Below are 19,126 nucleotides of genomic sequence, written 5' to 3'. Positions count from 1 at the left end.
ACAGAGACAGTGAGAGAGACACGAGGCTGTGCTAATGAAGTGAATCTGAAGTGAATCGCTGTTCTTCATTACACACGTGCACACGTTTTAAAACATGTTAAACTTGTAAAACTCACTCTTGATCACTTCTGATAATGATTGATTATACTAGCAAACTGAACAGACCTTTTATTCCCGGTTGCTTTGCGCTCGTCCAGTCTTGTAGATATGAGTATATGCATTACTATGGAGACATGTTTATGCGCTCAGGTGTCAATCAATAATGGTGGGCGGGGGGACCGCACTCCTACTTAAAGTTGCGGTTGTAGGGTCCAGCCAGTTGGTCCAATGACGGTATCCACTGGTGGATGAAGGTTCACTGCATGTTCGGTCTTTCCAGTGCACAATGTTGATTTATATTAAACTTAACTCATATCTGACCCCAATTTTAGTATGAGGTGGTTTAGAATATTAATATATTTATCCTCGTTTTATCTGACTCCAATTATAAAACATTGAGAAGGTTATTTTGTTTCCGTTCACATTAGTTTAGATTATGATTGAATATTCTCTTCGGTTCATCATTTTATGTTATTCTCGTTCATTGGGATCTCTTTAACATCCTGAATCTTGTACCGGCCGAGTATACAATTTCTTAAGCACAAGCATGTCAGTCTTGGTCACTAAACAGTGGCAATTGACCGCTATCCTAAAAAGGCAGAACCCTACTTACTCAGATTAGGATATTTTTTATGCGGTCCCCATAGGTCTGCTACCTCCTAAATCAGACAGAGCTATTTAGTCATATAATGATGATTACTATAGAATTAAGCAGACCAGTCGTACTTAAACTAGTTGTAACTTTGAATAATCACTATACTATCTAAATAGTATTATAAGTTTATCGGGTGAAGGACTATCCCCTTAGATATCCTTTTACAGCCTAAGTATACATGAATAAATGCCAATTCGTTAGTCGGAGCTCTAGAGACATCGTGTAGCGTGCCGCAATGCTCCGTCTACCGTGTCCTAGTCCGCTACTAACCTGAACAGGGGCTTGTGGTGCTATGAAATTACCACAATCTCCTAAAGATAATAACACGAACTCTGTTTGAATCATTCAAAACATAACAATTTATTAGTCAGGTAAATGTATTATGCCAATTCAATCAGTCAATTCATAAACGATCAATACAAAACATCAAATTATCAAAGATGAATTCAAGATGAAAAGATGCATTCCTGACTTTGAAATATACATAACATGGAACAAGCCATGTTATGGGCTGATCTGGTTAGGCAGAATCGCCCTGAGTTTTTCTTAGACCTTACCTTAAATAATCCAAGAATTCCCTCAAGGAAGGGGGTGTGTGTATATAAAAGTCACACCCTTCACAGTGGTTCAAAAGATGCCTGAAGTTATATATTTATTGTTCTGATTATGTCTATTTCTGAGAGAATGAGACCATTGTACCAATCGCACTGAGACATTTCAAATGATATCAAACATGATAATTAAAGTCAGTTTGGTTAATCTAAAACATTCAAACATTGAAATGACCATATGCGTGAGTTGGGGGGATGAAGCTGAGGCCCCGTTTACACTAGTGCGTTTTAGTTTGAAAACGCATAAGTTTTGCTACGGTTACGCCATCCGTCCACACTACGCCGGAGTTCTCGAGCGCCGAAAACGGAGCGTTTCGAAAACGCTGGAGAGGCCGTTTTCATTCTGAAACGCTGCTGCTCCGTCTCAGTGTGGATGACGGAAAACGGAGACATCTGAAAACGGAGGCGGGGCTGCTGAGGTTCGCTACCTGATTGGGGCTTTAGTGCCATTGCGTATCCTTCCCTTATTCGTCAAGCCCCTATCACATGACTATAACACATGAAGACAGCTGACCAGCCTTCACTGTAAACAACAACATGGACACGGAAATTGGAGCGTTGTTTGCATTATTGTCTGTTTTAGGCGCCATTGTGCAGTTAAACTCTGCATTTTTTGCTACAGCAGCTGCATATATTCGCAAGAGACAAGCTATCGTTCGAGCTCTTGCTAATCGCTCGCGTTTCAAGCGACGTAAGCCCTATTTAGAACGCCGATTTTGGATTACACCGGGAAGAACCAGTGCATGGTGGGACATGTTTGTAAGTGAAGTAGTTGTTCCCGAGGATTGGCATAAGAACTTTCGGATGTCTAGGTCGGGCATGATCCACCTCAGCGAAAAACTTCGTCCGTTTGTGGAAGGACAGACGACGAGATTGCGGGCGCCAGTGGATGTACTCACAAAAGTTGCGTGTACCTTGTATTACCTGAGTGACGAGGGAAGGATCAGAAAAACTGCAAATGCATTTGGACTGTCCAGACAGGTCGTTTCAATCATCATTCGACAAGTATGTAAAGCTATTACCACCACCCTGGGCCCCGAATACATCAAGGCACCGAAAACAGAGGCCAAAGTTAATGAACTGGTCGCCAACTTTTATAAGACACACGGAATGCCGCACTGCTTGGGTGCAATTGACTGCACACGCATCGAGATAAGAAGACCTCTGTCCAACTCCACAGACTTTATTAATAGAAAGGGTAAATATTCTTTGAATATACAAGCATTGTGTGACTATAAGTACTGTTTCATGGACGTCGTAGTAAAATGGCCGGGGAGCGTACATGACGCGCGTATATTTGCCAATTCTCAACTGAGTAGCGACCTAAAGGATGGAACGATACCCCCCTGTCCTATGAAGTTGTTGGATGATGAGGAGGCTGTTTCCGTGTTTCTTCTGGGTGATCCAGCTTATCCTCTGATGCCGTATCTCATGAAAGAATACCCAAACGGCAGAGTTACACCACAAGAGCAGTACTATGGGCTATCACTTTGCAAGGCACGCATGGTGATCGAGTGTGCGTTTGGACGCTTGAAAGCACGATTTGCGGCTCTGAGAAGGGCAATGGACATAAATATGAATGATCTTCCTTTTGTTATTTATGCGTGCTTTGTGTTACACAACTACTGTGAAACGCTTAACGAACCCATAAACGAACACTGCATAGATGCTGCATTACAATATGAAAGGGACTTTCAGCCATCCAACAGAATAGTTGAGAGAGCAGACAAAGAAGCTGAAGGAAAACGAGTGAGATGCGTATTGACAAGATTTCTTGACCCCTAAGCCATTTTAGCTGTCTGCCTTTTTTTTTTAAAGCATGTACATGTTTAAGTTTGAAAATTGTATTAACTTTTCATCATGACTATTGTCTTTTTACTACAATGTCAATATACTGTCAAAATAAAGTCATGACAAAGTGATTTGATGTGTGCTTGTATCTATTATACCTGATTACATGGACAATATAATTTGTTTGTTAGACTGAATATAAGTAAACTTAAAACATCGCAACACAAGAATTAAGGCGTGTTGAGTATAAATACAAAATGAAATACAAACAAAACATTCAGTTTTGCTGTTCATTTAGTACAGACCACGTAGATCTAATTACAAAAACGACATAAACACTAAAATAAATAGAAAGTGGTTTATTGACAGATAATTTGCATATGATATAATGTAAACATTGCACAACACACACAAAAAAGTATACATTTTAAATGAAAGAAAATATAACAATTATAATATTTTAAAACAAAAGCGCACTTATAAGTTTTATTGAAGTGTATATATATATATATATATATATATATATATATATATATATATATATATATATATATATATAAAGAGAGATATGTGCAAGTTGGTTTGTGCATAAGTATGTACTATGTGCAAGTTAGTACAATAAACAGTGGCATAAACAGTAAACATTACACATCAAATTTATACAGTAAAAGTTAAAATATAAACAAAATAAAATATAAACAAAATACTTTAAACATTTATAAACAAATCACACTTTTAACTATGTACAGCTGTGCATATAAGTTGCATAAGTGTATGTACACTCTGAAACAAAAACAAAAAAACTACAAATTTGTGTAGTCGCCATATGGCGAGGTGCTGTGTTGGGTTGTATGTGCTGCTGGTGGATTGTACTCTCCAAGTGGTCTTCTTGTGGGCGTGCGGTCGTATGAGTACTGGTTTGGAAATGGTGGGTGTGGTGATGGAGGAGGCATGTGACCACGGCTTCCCGAACCTACAATATGCTGCACCAGCATTTCAATGTTTGTATTCAGGCGGTCGATGGTTGATGACCACTTGCTCATCGTCTGAACAAACTCGTTGTCAGAAGACTCGAGTTGCTGAAGAAGGCGTCTTTTCAGTTCCAGGTCTGCCTGAGCAAGGGCATCAGATGAGAGCTTGCGCTTTAACCTTTCGGTTCTGTGCCCGCTGAGAGTGGCATCAAGTCTCTGGCGACAATGACCACTTTTTGCGGACGGAGAACCCTCTGTAACACTTTCTCCAGCAGAAATTGACATCCCTGTAGATGACTGTTCTGAGACTTCTGAACCAATGCAAGAAGTCTCTATGCCTTCCGACAAAGCAACTGTTGCTGGAGATCCTCCCCAAACTGACTCACAAAGCTCAAAGAAGAGTAGGACCACCCGTCCATGCCCACTTTTCCGGCCACAATCAACAGCTTGCCGATAACGGATGCGTATTGATTTCAGTTTTGTTGTCACGTGACCTATAAGCACAAAACACAAACCAATTGAATAAGGGCAGATAATAAAATAAATACACATTTAAATAAATAAAAAATATAACATAGCAATCATTAAATAAATAAAAACACACACTTACACAAACTGGTTAAATTTGTTCTTTTACATTGTTTTCCAGAACAATGTAAAATACCCATACTGTAAGCATGAGATTAGAGAATAGTATATTTCTCATATTTACCATTAATATATTTATACAATAGAAATCACACGACAGTGTGTGTGCAGTCTACATTTCAAAGCAAAAAGACTTAAAATCGTTTTGATGTTTCTAATATTGGACTATAATAATTATTGAAACAAACACATACTGATACAAACAAAGATACGTGGTCTAGCCCCTTTCTCCATCCCGACAACACAACAGATGTTTTGTTGCATAACTAATAGTTTTCCATTTAAATTTACATATGTTTGTCTGGATTTGTAGTATTTATAAGCAAAAAAAAAAAAAAAAAACGAGTGAATAAACAACGTACCTTTTGTTATGTCCTCCTTTTTGTGAGGAAAATATTTTCCCGTAGCCATGGCTTCCTCCGATGTCGGATAGTTCTCCAAAAATCGGTTGAGTATGTCGTTGTATTTAGTCTGACATGACTCCCAGTCGACATTTTCGATAACCATGGCCGTTTTATATTCATTTGTTATGTTTAGTAACAACTCGACCTCGTCGTCTGTCCACAAAAATACCTCTCTTGCTTTCTTTGCCATCGCGTTCATTATTCAAGCGGCGTTTGTTGACTAACAATAACCAAATGCCGAGCGAGACACATGCTTCCTGTTTATACTAGGACGCGCATGCCCAGAGTGCGCGAATGGTCACGTGATATACGTTTTTGGTGGCGTAGTGTGGACGGAGATAACTTCTAAAACGCTAGTTGAAACGCTATTGTGGACGCAGATCGTTTTTGATCTAAAACGCCGTTTTCAAACTAAAACGCACTAGTGTAAACGGGGCCTGAGTTTCAGCATAGTCAGATGCAAATGCAGCAGGAACTGTTTTTTCACGCATTCCCCCCTGGTGGGTTGTGGAGTCCATTGGCCCTGTCTTCAGCTCATGTTTTGAATTGTCAAAGACATCAAAAATATTTGTAATATTTCAATTCTTACAGATAACCCCCATTTGATCCCGTGGGTCAGATATAAATGTGTCCATGGGGTCACTATGTATCCTTGTTGAGGTCGTTCAGGGGCAATTCAAGACAGTCTCTGCAGCATTTTTCAGTTGTAAGTCGTGTTCAGCAGGTAGCTAAACAGGTCCAGGCTCGTTTTCACCTCTTTTGATGAGCCTGACCTGAATGCACTGTCCTTCCCCTGACAAAAGTGTCCACGTCGTGTGGGCTTCTCATAGTCTGCTTCTTCTGATGAATCTGGTCACCTCCAGACATGCAGACCTCGGCATGTGGGGGTCTACAGTGTGTATACACTGCCTTCTCCCGGACACCTAAACAGCAACTTGATGCCTCTGCGATTGAACAGTTATGAACTTGTGTCATTCTGCATTGGAGAAAGTCATGAGGTTAAGCATAAAATATATGATCAAAACATAAAAGTCAGCAAGTGCGAGTCGTACAACAGGTCTCAGGTCTCTTTCAATCTGTTTAAAAGGTCCAATCAAAAACAGATAATTCTTTGTCACCACTGAGATAGGGTATAATGATAGGGAGAATATTAAATATTCTTGGTTTGAATTACTCATGGTAAAGCTATCAAAAGGTCAGTGCAACTTATTAAAACAGCATAACAGGCAGTATGCATCATAAAACATATCATCATGACAATACATTCAAATAAATGACATTCATTTTCAAAATGAAAAAACGTGAAGATATTTGTCATACATGATAGTAATCACATTATTTAACCATAATTATGAAGGTATATCTATAATAATGTGTGTGTGTGTATGTGTGTGTGTGTGTGTGTGTGTGTGTGTGTGTGTGTGTGTGTGTGTGTGTGTGTGTGTGTGTGTGTGTGTGTGTGTGTGTGTGTTTATGTGTGTGTGTGTTTATGTGTGTGTGGGGGGGCTTGAACACAATTGATGGTATTTGTCAAATTTAAAATGTCCTTAAATTTTTTGGCAAGTTCGCCTCTATTGAAGTTTTATACCATCAATTTGTTGTCGAAGCCATGCAAATGTGTAATTTCTTTTCAGCTGACAGAGGGTGTCAGAGGGTGTTTGTTGTCTCGTCTGTCATCAGATTAATTATTCTGTTCTATGTGTGTGAGGCTAATGTGTTTTGTTTGTATAAACATGGACAAAAGATCTTAATTAAGGAGATTTGGCTCCTGGGTCTTTGAAGACTAAGGTGTTATCTATGTGCCTGGGTTTACCTGTGGCTATGTGTCAGTGTAATGCTCCGAACGATGGTAATCAATTTTTATAATTGTGTTGCAAAATTTTAGTCCTGTTATAACAGGGAGCCAGCATAAGAATGTGAACATGAGGTGTGTTCCGGCTCAAATTGATTCCATATAATATCTTTTACGGAGCATGATAAGGTGCAATGTTCAAAGCTGGATCCTGTAAGAATGCATGTTCATGGTTAGTTTAATTATCACACTCTATACTCCTGTTTGTAGTTCAAACTGCAGCTATACAGGGGATAGCAGAGTTTTCTACTTTTGGAGATCAAAGAAACAAATATCATGAGTTTCAACATAGTTAATTCCATTTTCATAAAGGACATGTGGTTTAACATGTGTATAGTATAAAAACAAATTTAAAAATGCCACCAGGATTTGTGACAATAAAGTCTGTTGCTATTGGTCTTTGCAGGAACCATGGTTTTAGTCCCATTGCTATTAAGCAATTTGGGAAGATTTTAACTATGAGATCTTTCGTGCCTCTGTTTAATTTAACATGTAATAATTTACATCTTAGTTGAAGAAAGATGTTTTGTGAAATCACAAAGCCTCCTAGAATGCTGAATCCATTGATAAGATTAGCTGTGGATAATTGTTATTCTGATGACTGATCAAAGACTTTTTCAGAAGACTCACTGCAGGAGGTGAGGGATTTGCCTCACAGGGGTTCTTGCTTTGAGATGCAAGATGGAAGACTTTTGGCCTCTCAGGTTATGGCCTAACCTTTTGTCGCCCTCATTTGTATTTGTTTGATGTGGACCGGATCTTGAGTGTTCTTTGTTATTCGTCCGCCTACGGTGAGAACAAAAGCAGAGAAGAACCATAGTTATTTTAGAATTTTCATCAGTTTCAAATTCAATCATGTGGAATTAATGTTAATGCATCATTTTGCAATATTAATTCTGGAAGCCACATGATGTTGCTGGTCAGATCTGAATTGCTGTTGTTGATTTCAGCATATTGTGAGTGTGTAACACCTGTTTACACAGTCTGCTGTATTCTGAGCATTATCTCCCAGTTCCGCTGGGGACATTTTTCTGAATCAATCAATGATTTTTCACTAATTTCAGTTCACAATCTAATGGGCCGATACCCATAGTTAATTTTTTGCTCTCATTAACAGTCAGATCTGTTGGCAGAAATCATTTCACCCTTTTGGTGTTCTCTGCTTAACAGTTTTCATTTTATGGTGTGGCTCACAGGTTAGATCTTTTGACCCATAAAAACTTTGGTAACTCTGAATGTTATCATATCCATCCCCCTTTCATTATTTTTCTGGTGAGTTTAACTCTCTGATCAAATTTTAATTGTAGGTGGTGTTTTTCAGCGAGGATTTTATTGGTTTACAATCAGTTATGCTATAGTAATTCTGTCAGTGTTTTCATTAAAGCATAAAGAAGGCAAACCTCCTCAAGATAAATGTTTCATCCTTGGTCTTTAGTGCCATGATTGGCGATTATAATATAATGTACATTATTGTTTATTCCTAATGTAATTATATTATATTAAAAATAGTATGTATTAAATATAATTATATCTGGTCTCTGGAGAGTGTTTTAGAACAACAGTGCATTTTAGCTTAATGCTTTTATCTTGTGATCAGGGCTGTGTTTGCCTGTAGGTTGCATGGAGAACAAAGGGTCAGCAAAGGCTTATGGCCAAATGGAAGAATGTAATTGTTTTATGCAATTACAGCAAACACATTCTGAGCATCTTATTATCACTGAGGTGAGACTTCTTTGTTCTTTGTCAGGCCATTTGAATATGAAAAGGTTTGAGCAATCAGGAGGTCTAAGGGCTGATTTAAAGCTAAAATCTTAAAACTTAATTTCTATCTTTTATATTTAGTCTGTTTCGAGATTAAATTAAAGTATAGTGGATATTTTAGTTGATCAGCATCATATTTGAATTTATCACCATTAAGTTTAAATGGCAAATTTCCGATTTGTAAAGGCAGAGTTTTCATTAGAGCCTATTTTTCTTTTTTGCAATCAAATCATTCTGTTCTGCTCACCTTTATTTTTCACATGCAAATGCCTTAAAACAGACTGTTGTAATTAATCCAATTTAAAAGTTTACAATTGTTTTTAAATCTTTAACCATTTTTTCCTTTTTTTCCATTTTTCTCTTTTTTTATAAAACAGTAGATTAAAAACAATGGATAGTTTTTGATTTAAACTCTTAGGATCTAATTTATGACTCTTCACTGAGTCCCAGAATATAATTTGGATGATGTTATTCCAATTTTAAGCTTTAACTCTCGCTGCCTAGCAGACAAAGAGATATTTCAGAGCAAGGGATGGCATTTATCTATACTGCTGCTATCATGTCCCTGATAATCAAAGTGGTTTTGTCTAATTGTCAACCCCACCGGATAACGGATTCCGGTCTAACATTTTTGAGCATTTCCGACTCATTCTATCAATGTGTTTACATAGGGTGCGTCTCGCTTTCCCTCAACATTTCTAATAGGCAAAGAAGAATTGACTTACCACAGCAGCTAAAGATAGAATAGAAGATCCAAACCTCTTGCTTTATTATAAATCCATTTTGTGCTGGAAAGACGTAACTCGCCTGAGTTGGGAGATCACGGAGATGGGTCACCATTTTGTAGGGTCCAGCCAGTTGGTCCAATGACGGTATCCACTGGTGGATGAAGGTTCACTGCATGTTCGGTCTTTCCAGTGCACAATGTTGATTTATATTAAACTTAACTCATATCTGACCCCAATTTTAGTATGAGGTGGTTTAGAATATTAATATATTTATCCTCGTTTTATCTGACTCCAATTATAAAACATTGAGAAGGTTATTTTGTTTCCGTTCACATTAATTTAGATTATGATTGAATATTCTCTTCGGTTCATCATTTTATTTTATGTTATTCTCGTTCATTGGGATCTCTATAACATCCTGAATCTTGTACCGGCCGAGTATACAATTTCTTAAGCACAAGCATGTCAGTCTTGGTCACTAAACAGTGGCGATTGACCGCTATCCTAAAAAGGCCGAACCCTACTTACTCAGATTAGGATATTTTTTTATGAGGTCCCCATAGGTCTGCTATCTCCTATATCAGACAGAGCTATTTAGTCATATAACGATCATTACTATAGAATTGTACAGACCAGTCGTACTTAAACTAGTAGTAACTTTGAATAATCACTATACTATCTAAATAGTATTATAAGTTTATCGGGTGAAGGACTATCCCCTTAGATATCCTTTTACAGCCTAAGTATACATGAATAAATGCCAATTCGTTAGTCGGAGCTCTAGAGACATCGTGTAGCGTGCCGCAATGCTCCGTCTACCGTGTCCTAGTCCGCTACTAACCTGAACAGGGGCTTGTGGTGCTATGAAATTACCACAATCTCCTAAAGATAATAACACGAACTCTGTTTGAATCATTCAAAACATAACAATTTATTAGTCAGGTAAATGTATTATGCCAATTCAATCAGTCAATTCATAAACGATCAATACAAAACATCAAATTATCAAAGATAAATTCAAGATGAAAAGATGCATTCCTGACTTTGAAATATACATAACATGGAACAAGCCATGTTATGGGCTGATCTGGTTAGGCAGAATCGCCCTGAGTTTTTCTTAGACCTTACCTTAAATAATCCAAGAATTCCCTCAAGGAAGGGGGTGTGTGTATATAAAAGTCACACCCTTCAAAGTGGTTCAAAAGATGCCTGAAGTTATATATTTATTGTTCTGATTATGTCTATTTCTGAGAGAATGAGACCATTGTACCAATCGCACTGAGACATTTCAAATGATATCAAACATGATAATTAAAGTCAGTTTGGTTAATCTAAAACATTCAAACATTGAAATGACCATATGCGTGAGTTGGGGGGATGAAGCTGAGTTTCAGCATAGTCAGATGCAAATGCAGCAGGAACTGGTTTTTCACGCATTCCCCCCTGGTGGGTTGTGGAGTCCATTGGCCCTGTCTTCAGCTCATGTTTTGAATTGTCAAAGACATTAAAAATATTTGTAATATTTCAATTCTTACACGGTCGATCTGAAAACTGCTCCAATTGGTCCACCGTTTATATGTTGTTAAATTTGAGAAAAAAAAGTACTGGGTTTGTTTATATCACCCCAATATGACAGTATACACACTATACTTACACACATGTCTGCCCAAACATCTTAAAGTAGAATTTTCACTATAGGTGCCCTTTAACGAGCAGCTGTACAGGTGTCCCTAATAAAGTGGCTAATAAAGTGGCCAGTGAGCGTATTAAACAATGTAAATATTAAGTCTCTTTAAGAAACTGTAAACAAATTAATAACCATTCATAAGTTAACACTATTGTGTCATTAGACTAAATGTGCTCTGAGATGTTGTTTATCAGACCTTTACCTATGTAAATAAACCCCGATGTACATTAAAATGCGTGTGTGTGTGTGTGTCTTGTTTTTACAATCATAAATGTATCTACTTGTAGTATGTACTACAATTTAGCAAATAAATTCTTTAGAAGCTTTCCTTTAAAAAACAACTTGCAACAATCGCTGCTTGAGAATTGTAGCTTTAGACTGATGTATATATTGATATATTTAGTAAATAATGTGTATGACGTATATATTTCAATATAGCTATTGAAAAATTTTACAAGGTCGAAAGAAAAATTCTTGGTAAAACTTTACAATAAGGTTCATTAGTTAATGCATTTACTAACATGAACTAATCATAAACAACACATGTACCGCATTTATTAATCATAACTGAACATTTACTAATGCGTTATTAACATCCAAGTCCGTGCTTGTTAACATTAGTTAATGCACTGAATTAACATGAAGTAACAATGAACTACTGTATTTTCATTAACTAACAAACAAAACAAATGCAGTAGTACATGTATTGTTCATTGTTTGTTCCTATTAGTAAATGCATTAATTAACATTAACTAATGAACCTTATTGTAAAGTGTGACCAAATTCTTAATGAAGAAGCTTTTGGAAATTGTGAGTGGTTTCTCTGTCTGTATTTGCAAGCACTCGCCAAGCAATATTAAATATCAAATATTGAATCATCATTTTTAAGTAATGTTTAGTAGGCAAATATAAAGTGAAATGTGTATATAAATCAAATAGGCCTATATCATTTTCTTTATATACAATTTTAACAAGATTGAATAATGTTTAAAATTACAATGTTTAATTTAAATTAAAATGATAGTACAATCCAATTAAAATTAAATATAAATACGAAACCCACACATGCAAATCAGAAGCTGTGTATGACAGCAGAGCTTCGTGAACTGCTTCAGACAAGAGATGAAGCCTTCGAATCAGGAGCCCTCAAAAAAGCTAGAGCCAGCCTGCCCCGTGGCATCAGGAAGGAAATATTGACATCCTCAAAAGGCTGCAGCAGACGGAGATCATGAGGAGGGACTTCAGGAGCCTGCCTGATCGAGACAGTCCGACCCACTTCTGTCAGTTTACTGAAGATAGTTTGCAGTTTCATCAGCAGAAGCCATCTTCTACACTTGCAAAGAGTATGTAGGCTGCTTACAATCTCAAAACATCAACAATTATACTTTTACATAACGTAATTAACTGCATCATATATATAGGTGTTTCAGCCTGATTGGTTAAAACACAGTGATACTAGGAAAATTTACACTTGCGTGTGTACTATTTGTCAATATCTCAAGCATATAAATGTCAGATAGTCAGATAAAAGTATGTGTGCTTCTGCAGCTGGATAGGGTTTAAGATTGAGAGGATCAGTGTTTACTGCCCTTTCTGATGAAGCTACACAGGAAAGGACCTCACTTTGATTTGAATTGAACTTGTGCAGACGTAGCCCTGCTCTCTTGCACAGTTCCTGTGTTTCAATAATTAGTTTCTTTGCTTCTTTGAGAGTTGGGACACTTGTTAACCCATCATCCACATAGAAGTTCTTCTCCAGAAATGCTGAAGCAGCAGGGTGGTCCACCTTGTGTTGCTGTGCAAGATACTTAAGACACAAGTTTGCACATCCAGGGGAGGATGCAGCCCCAAAAAGGTGGACTGTCATTCTGTATTCTTGAGGTTCCTTTTCCAACAGTCCGCCTTCCCGCCAGATGAATCTTAAGTAGTTGCGAACTTCGGGTGAGACACTGAATTGGTGGAACATCCGTTAGATGTCACAGATCACAGCAACTGCTTCCCTTCTAAACCGACAAAGAACTCCCAGCAAAGGGTTTATTAAGTCAGGACCTGTCAGTAGAGTGTCATTTAGAGAGATCCCACGAAACTTTGCAGAGCAATCAAACACAATTCTTAATTTGTCTGGCTTCTTGGGGTTGTATACACCATGATGTGGGATAACACAGTCTCGTCGTCAGAAAATGGCGGTGCTGGCTCAGCATCACCTATCTTGAGAATTTCTCCATGAAGGCTGTGTAATGATCAAAATACTGTTTGTTGCTCATTAACTTTTTCGTTAGGTGTTGCAACCGAACAGTAGCCAGTTTCTTGTTGTTTGGGAGAATTGGTGGACTGCTACCCTTGAAAGGGAGTGGGATCTCAAAGTGGCCACCCCCTTTCTGCTTAATTTTCTCATTTAGAAGCTGTATGAAGCAAACCTCATACTGTGACACATACTTCTCCTCATAACACCTCTCATTAAAGTCTGATTCCAGTGCTTTCAGCACGTCGATGGCAAGTGGCTTTTCCTTTACCGTGGCACGATGCACAAAGGTTTCGTTTCCACATCTATCCAAGTGGGGATTGGCTGACCCTATTATGCTCCAGCCTAACGTTGTCCTTTGAGCAGAAGGTTCATTTTCATTGCCTGTGACAACCTCCAAAGGAGCCAGTGCTGATGGGCAATCGTAACCAATTAGCAGACCAACCTCACAATCTTGAAGTGGATGCAACTTGTTCATTAGATGCTTCAAATGTGGCCACTGAAGAGCCGTAGCTTTTGTAGGGATGTGAGACTTCTCAACTGGAATAAAGTCTCTAGTGTAGGTCTGCTTTAGTTGAATGTAGGTTTCAGAGTTAAGTCCCCGAAGTTGTAAACCACAGGCAACCTTACTTGCTATGACTGTGTTGACAGCCGTCATTGTGCTAAGTTTAAGTTGCACTGACTGGGTGTTTACATTTAATTTGGTGACCAAATCTTCCAAGATAATAGTTGAGTCGCTTTGAGTGTCAAGCAAGGCGTAAGTGAGAATTTCTTTCTGGGGATTTGTTGTTGATAAAACAAGAACAGGTACTATGCTAGAGGTTGCAGAAACATGCTGTGTTAATGCATGCGCCATGACTTTGTGGATTTCCTTGCTTGAGTGGCCTCCAGTTGCTTTGGAATCTTTGCTTGTCGATTCAAGAGGGTTTCTATCCCTTTCTATGTGCAAGCAGGTTGGATAACGTCGACCACATGTACTGCAGGTGTGTCGCCTTCTACAGACTTTGGTATTGTGCCCCTTCCTTAAGCATCCAAAGCATAGATGATTCTCATGAATAAATTATTTCTTTTCATCTATAGTCTTTGCTGCAAAGGATGGACATTTAACAACACCATGCGTTTCATCTTTGCAAACTAAGCAAGGTGGTTTGGCCTGGAATTTTTAGGAGGACCTGAGATGGAAGTTTATATTTAAATGCCTGTGTTAAGTGCTTTAGTTCTCTTAGGAAGTCTCTCGTCTGTATTTTTAACGTTCATTTGGAGTGGGGAGGCAATGGGGTTACACGCTATGCGGGCCTCAGTTTGCATAAATTGTGTGAAATGAAGGAAAGGAAATCTGTAAACTCTCTTAATGCAATGGGATCGTTTGCGGCTATCCTGGGCCACTTCATGAGCTTGTCCCTGAAGGCTCTTTGGACTACGAATGGGCTTCCATATCGATCTTGTAGAACTGCCCAGGCACCCTGATATGCCTCTTCTGAGTTTCTGTAGAAAAATCCTTCAACAGCTTTGCGCGCTTCTCCAGCAAGATAACTCTTTAAATAAAGCATTTTTTCACTAGCTGGGAAGGGCTTCTGATCAATTAGGGCCATGAAAGATATTTTCCAGTCTATAAACTTTAAGGGGTCACCAGTGAATGTAGTTGGTTCTGGGACTGGTAGTCGGCTTAAAGTAAGTGAGCTTGCAATTGCCTGAGCAAGACTCACCTCCTCCTGAGGCATTGGCGTTTTAAAATTAGCAGTATGAGGCTGGAAGGGTAATGCTTGTGGATTTAGTGGAGTTTGGAGAGTAGCATCTTGGTAGCTATACTGGGTTTTGTGATCAGTGTCTTCTTCTAAACTCTCATGACCATCAAAATTGTTGTACGCTCTTACTCGCACTGCTGCTACCTTTACTTCATTATCTGCTTGTAACTGTTGTAACCTAGTTTTTTCCACTTCCAACTTAACTTTCATTTCAGCCTCCTTTTTCTGGATTTCAGCTAACATCTGGGTTTCTTTGAGTTTCCATTCACTCTCCAGTTTGTCGAGTCTCGCTTGTTGAATGTGTATTTCTTGCATAGCTTTAGCCTGTTCTACTTTGGCAGCCAAGTCTGCTTCTGCACGTTTGCTAGAGGACCTGGAGGTAGTGCTTGAGTTGTGATCAGATTCTTGTGATAACTCTGAAATTACTGTCTCTGTTTTTGTATTTCCAAAGACTGACCCATATTCTTCCTTATTTAGCACCATTCTCACTCGTTCTTTCTCTAGTTGGTCATTGAAAGCCTCGCCTATGTTTTCCATGCGTTTACTAACAAGGTCACATATCTCAGCTGTAAGAGTGTCACATGCATCCATTTTCTTTACAATATTTGGAGTAGTAGTATGATTGCGTCGAATAGGCTCATAAGTTTGGCGTACTATGGCTAGTTTAGATTTAACATCAGTTTGCATTTTATCAAGGTCCTCAGCTGAGCAAAATGCCTTCAGTTTTACTCTAACCTCCTTTGCTATAAGCTTCCAACAGTCATAAGCTTTGATGAATGACTTTTCATTTTTTCTAGCTTCCTGATCATGTAATTCTTGGCCCTTTTCTGTAAAAGTACGTTCACGGGAGCTCGACTTGACCTGTGGGGCTTCTGAAAGGTTGTCTATTCTCAGTAGGTGATGACATTGTATTGTTATAGTGGATCTGTTTATACTGTAAGGTCTTAAGGTATTTTACATCTAGACTCAAAACAAATGAGTGGTAAATTTAACTTTTCTCACTATATTACCACTTAAATTAGATGTTTACACTAATGAACACCCCAAGATATTAAACAGACAATGCAAATATCATAAGCGAGAATACACTAGATAATTTATGACAATTTTAGCCCTCAGGAATTATTAAATTCAAGATTTAGGATATTGTTATGTGACAATGACCTTAGCCACACTCTTTAACTTGTCAGCTTTACAGATCTAGCATTTACAGTATTTGTCTTGCACATTGAAATCCTCCATATAATTATTTAGCAAATGACAGTTCTTTATGTATACTGTATCTTTGGTTGAGTTTACCCACTTATTCAGCCAAAGTCTCTCACTGCAGCTGTGTCATTCACACAAGGACGGTGTGCATAGTATTAGATGTTCTTCCATCCGCTGATTAAAGATGTCCGTGTTGGTGGATGGTTCAGCAGTGAGTTTTCACTGTAGCAGCCCTTGATTTTCTTTAAACGAAGCAGAGAGTCTCTGACGGGTGTAAAGTGATTTATTCTGGAACCAGCATAAACACAGTGAAAACTGGAAGTAAACACACAAATTGCAAAGCAAATTTACAATAAATTACTACACATTTACAGTGCATTATCATGCATCTGCACACAGAACAACAAAGGAGCTATGTAAAGCAACATATACACAATAATTCACTTAGTTGAGAATTTTAAAACACAAAAGTTTCCAAAAATAAACCATTTAGACATTTACATCATAATTTGAAACAAACATAAATTACACACCTCACTCCGCTCACCAAGGGATGCTAGCTTAAACACGTAGCTTCTAAGTAATGTGATGGTCATTTGGAGTTCTCACGGGAATTTAATCACCAAGCTTCTGGGATGAGATCGTTTTGATGAGTGTGGCATGGTATGAATTATACAGGTTCCGGGGTTTGCTTTAAAGCCATTAACCTGAATAAGGTAAGTGAAAATTAACAACCTATAGCGGCCTCTTGTGGGCCTTTACAGCCACTTCAGAGCTTACCCCAGACCTGAGAAATGATCCAAAAATTAACAGAACACAGCTTACATAAAAAGCAAATAACTTTAAAAGATTTAACACATAAAATAGCAAATAACTCGTGAACCAGTTGTTTCCAATTCTTCAAAAGTCCAGGTCCACTCAAGAGGTATCCAGGACCCCTGACCTGGGTGGGTAAAACCTGGGGAAATAAATCATTTGACATACAGAAAAGCAATCACACAATTATTATATCAGTTTTACTTAGAAGTTGGATGACACTAAGGTCATCCTGTAACCTAGGGTCTTAAACATTCAACTTTATTAATCCTGTTACTCCATGCTGGAGCAGACATCCATCAGAAAATCCATGCCTTTACCTGTGACAGATCATCTTTTCTCAAAATTAACCTCCTTACACTGGCTGCCTGTTCAGTTTCATTTTGATTATAAAACATTGCTTCTTACCTAAAAGACTTTAAATAATCTAGCTCCTGTTTATCTAACCAACCTTCTGTCTTGCTACAATCAACCCGCTCTTTAAGATCTCAAAACTTAGGGCTTCTGGTACTACCCAATATGGAAAGTCTACTAAAGAAGGTCAAGCCTTTTCATTTATCACTCCTAAACTCTGAAATAGCCATCTTGATCATGTCCGAATCTCAGACACTCTCTCTCAGTTCAAAACTATATTAAAGAGCTCAGTTTCTAATATATATATATATATAACTTGGCGCTGGGATGCTGAAGAATGCTGCGAGTCAGGTAGGTGTGGTCACTTAAACTTCTTTTATTGTCCTGGGACAAACACAGCACCAAAGATTTAGTTGGTTTGCAGCTCTGGTGATATCAGTGTCAGCAGAGAGGCTTCTCAGAACTGCTGGTACATTACATTTTGTCTAAACTTATACATTGTGATGTATAGTGGTTATAAATGTAAATAAAACATACATGAAAATTAAATAAAACTGCCTCTATTCATCTCTCATCCAAATCACTATTTCAATACAGTAACCGTTAGTGAAAATAAACAGTAAGCTTATGTGACCAATAATCAACACTTTTTTAAGAAAAGGAACGACAGAACAGAATAAATACTCATAAACAGCAAAACACATAAGTTAATTCTAGCACGTGGAATATGTAGCATATGTGCTACGGCTAACACAGAACATCACAAAATAGTAATTCAACATACCTGGGACAAACACAGCACCAAAGATTTAGTTGGTTTGCAGCTCTGGTGATATCAGTGTCTTAAAGTGAAATAAACAGAGTTTAAACGTTTCACAAATGCCTGATAATTAATAACTCATTAACCAGCCATCACCAAAGCAGCTTACCAGCAGAGAGGCTTCTCAGAACTGCTGGTGAATTACGTAGCAACGCCCCCTACTGTGATGGACGCTATTGCAGGTAAAAACCAATGGTAAGTGTTCCCAATTGAACCATGAATTTAACCCTTATTTTAACTCCGTTACATATATATATATATATATATATATATATATATATATATATATATATATATATACATATATATACATATATATACATATATATATATATATATATATATATATATATATATATATTTTTATATATATTTATATATATATATTACAAACTGAGGCAAGTCTTCATTCATTCATTTTCTTTTCAGCTCAGCCCCTTTATTAATTTGGGGTAGCCACAGCTGAATGAACCGCTTATTTATTCAGCATATGTTTCGCACAGTGGATGCCCTTAAAGTAGCAACCCATCCCTGGAAAACATCCATACACACTCAGTCACACACATACAGTACACTACGGACAATTTAGCTTTCCCAGTTCATCTATATAATGTCTTTGGCCTGTGGGGGAAACTGGAGCACTCAGAGGAAACACACAAACACGCAAACTCCACACAGAAATGCCAACTGACCCAGCTGAAACTTGAACCAGCGACCTTCTGGCTGTGAGGTG

General features: G+C 37.9%; 1 protein-coding gene across 2 annotated transcripts; it reads right to left on the bottom strand.

Moving 5' to 3' along the window:
* Positions 1-12,148: 12,148 nt before the first annotated feature.
* Positions 12,149-18,528, bottom strand: LOC147846857 (uncharacterized). Of its 2 annotated transcripts, XR_015476623.1 has the most exons (4): positions 18,503-18,528; positions 16,937-18,415; positions 16,498-16,718; positions 12,149-12,535 (listed from the first exon to the last, which is right to left on the bottom strand). XR_015476623.1 is itself a non-coding variant. In XM_087237265.1 (2 exons), the coding sequence occupies exon 2, from the start codon at positions 15,879-15,881 to the stop codon at positions 14,736-14,738; it is 1,146 nt and encodes a 381-aa protein (XP_087093391.1). In that variant the 5' UTR covers positions 15,882-16,718; positions 16,937-18,041; the 3' UTR covers positions 14,609-14,735. The 2 variants fall into 2 exon arrangements, 1 of the variants encoding a protein (XP_087093391.1); XM_087237265.1 differs by lacking the exons at positions 12,149-12,535; positions 18,503-18,528 and having other exon boundaries at positions 14,609-16,718; positions 16,937-18,041.
* Positions 18,529-19,126: the final 598 nt, after the last annotated feature.

Source organism: Danio rerio, chromosome 1 (assembly GCF_052040795.2).
Source record: "Danio rerio strain M-AB ecotype USA chromosome 1, GRCz13ab, whole genome shotgun sequence".
NCBI classification, from domain to species: domain Eukaryota; kingdom Metazoa; phylum Chordata; class Actinopteri; order Cypriniformes; family Danionidae; genus Danio; species Danio rerio.
Note: the sequence above shows the minus strand (reverse complement) of the source record. Positions and strands in the feature narration are given on the sequence as shown.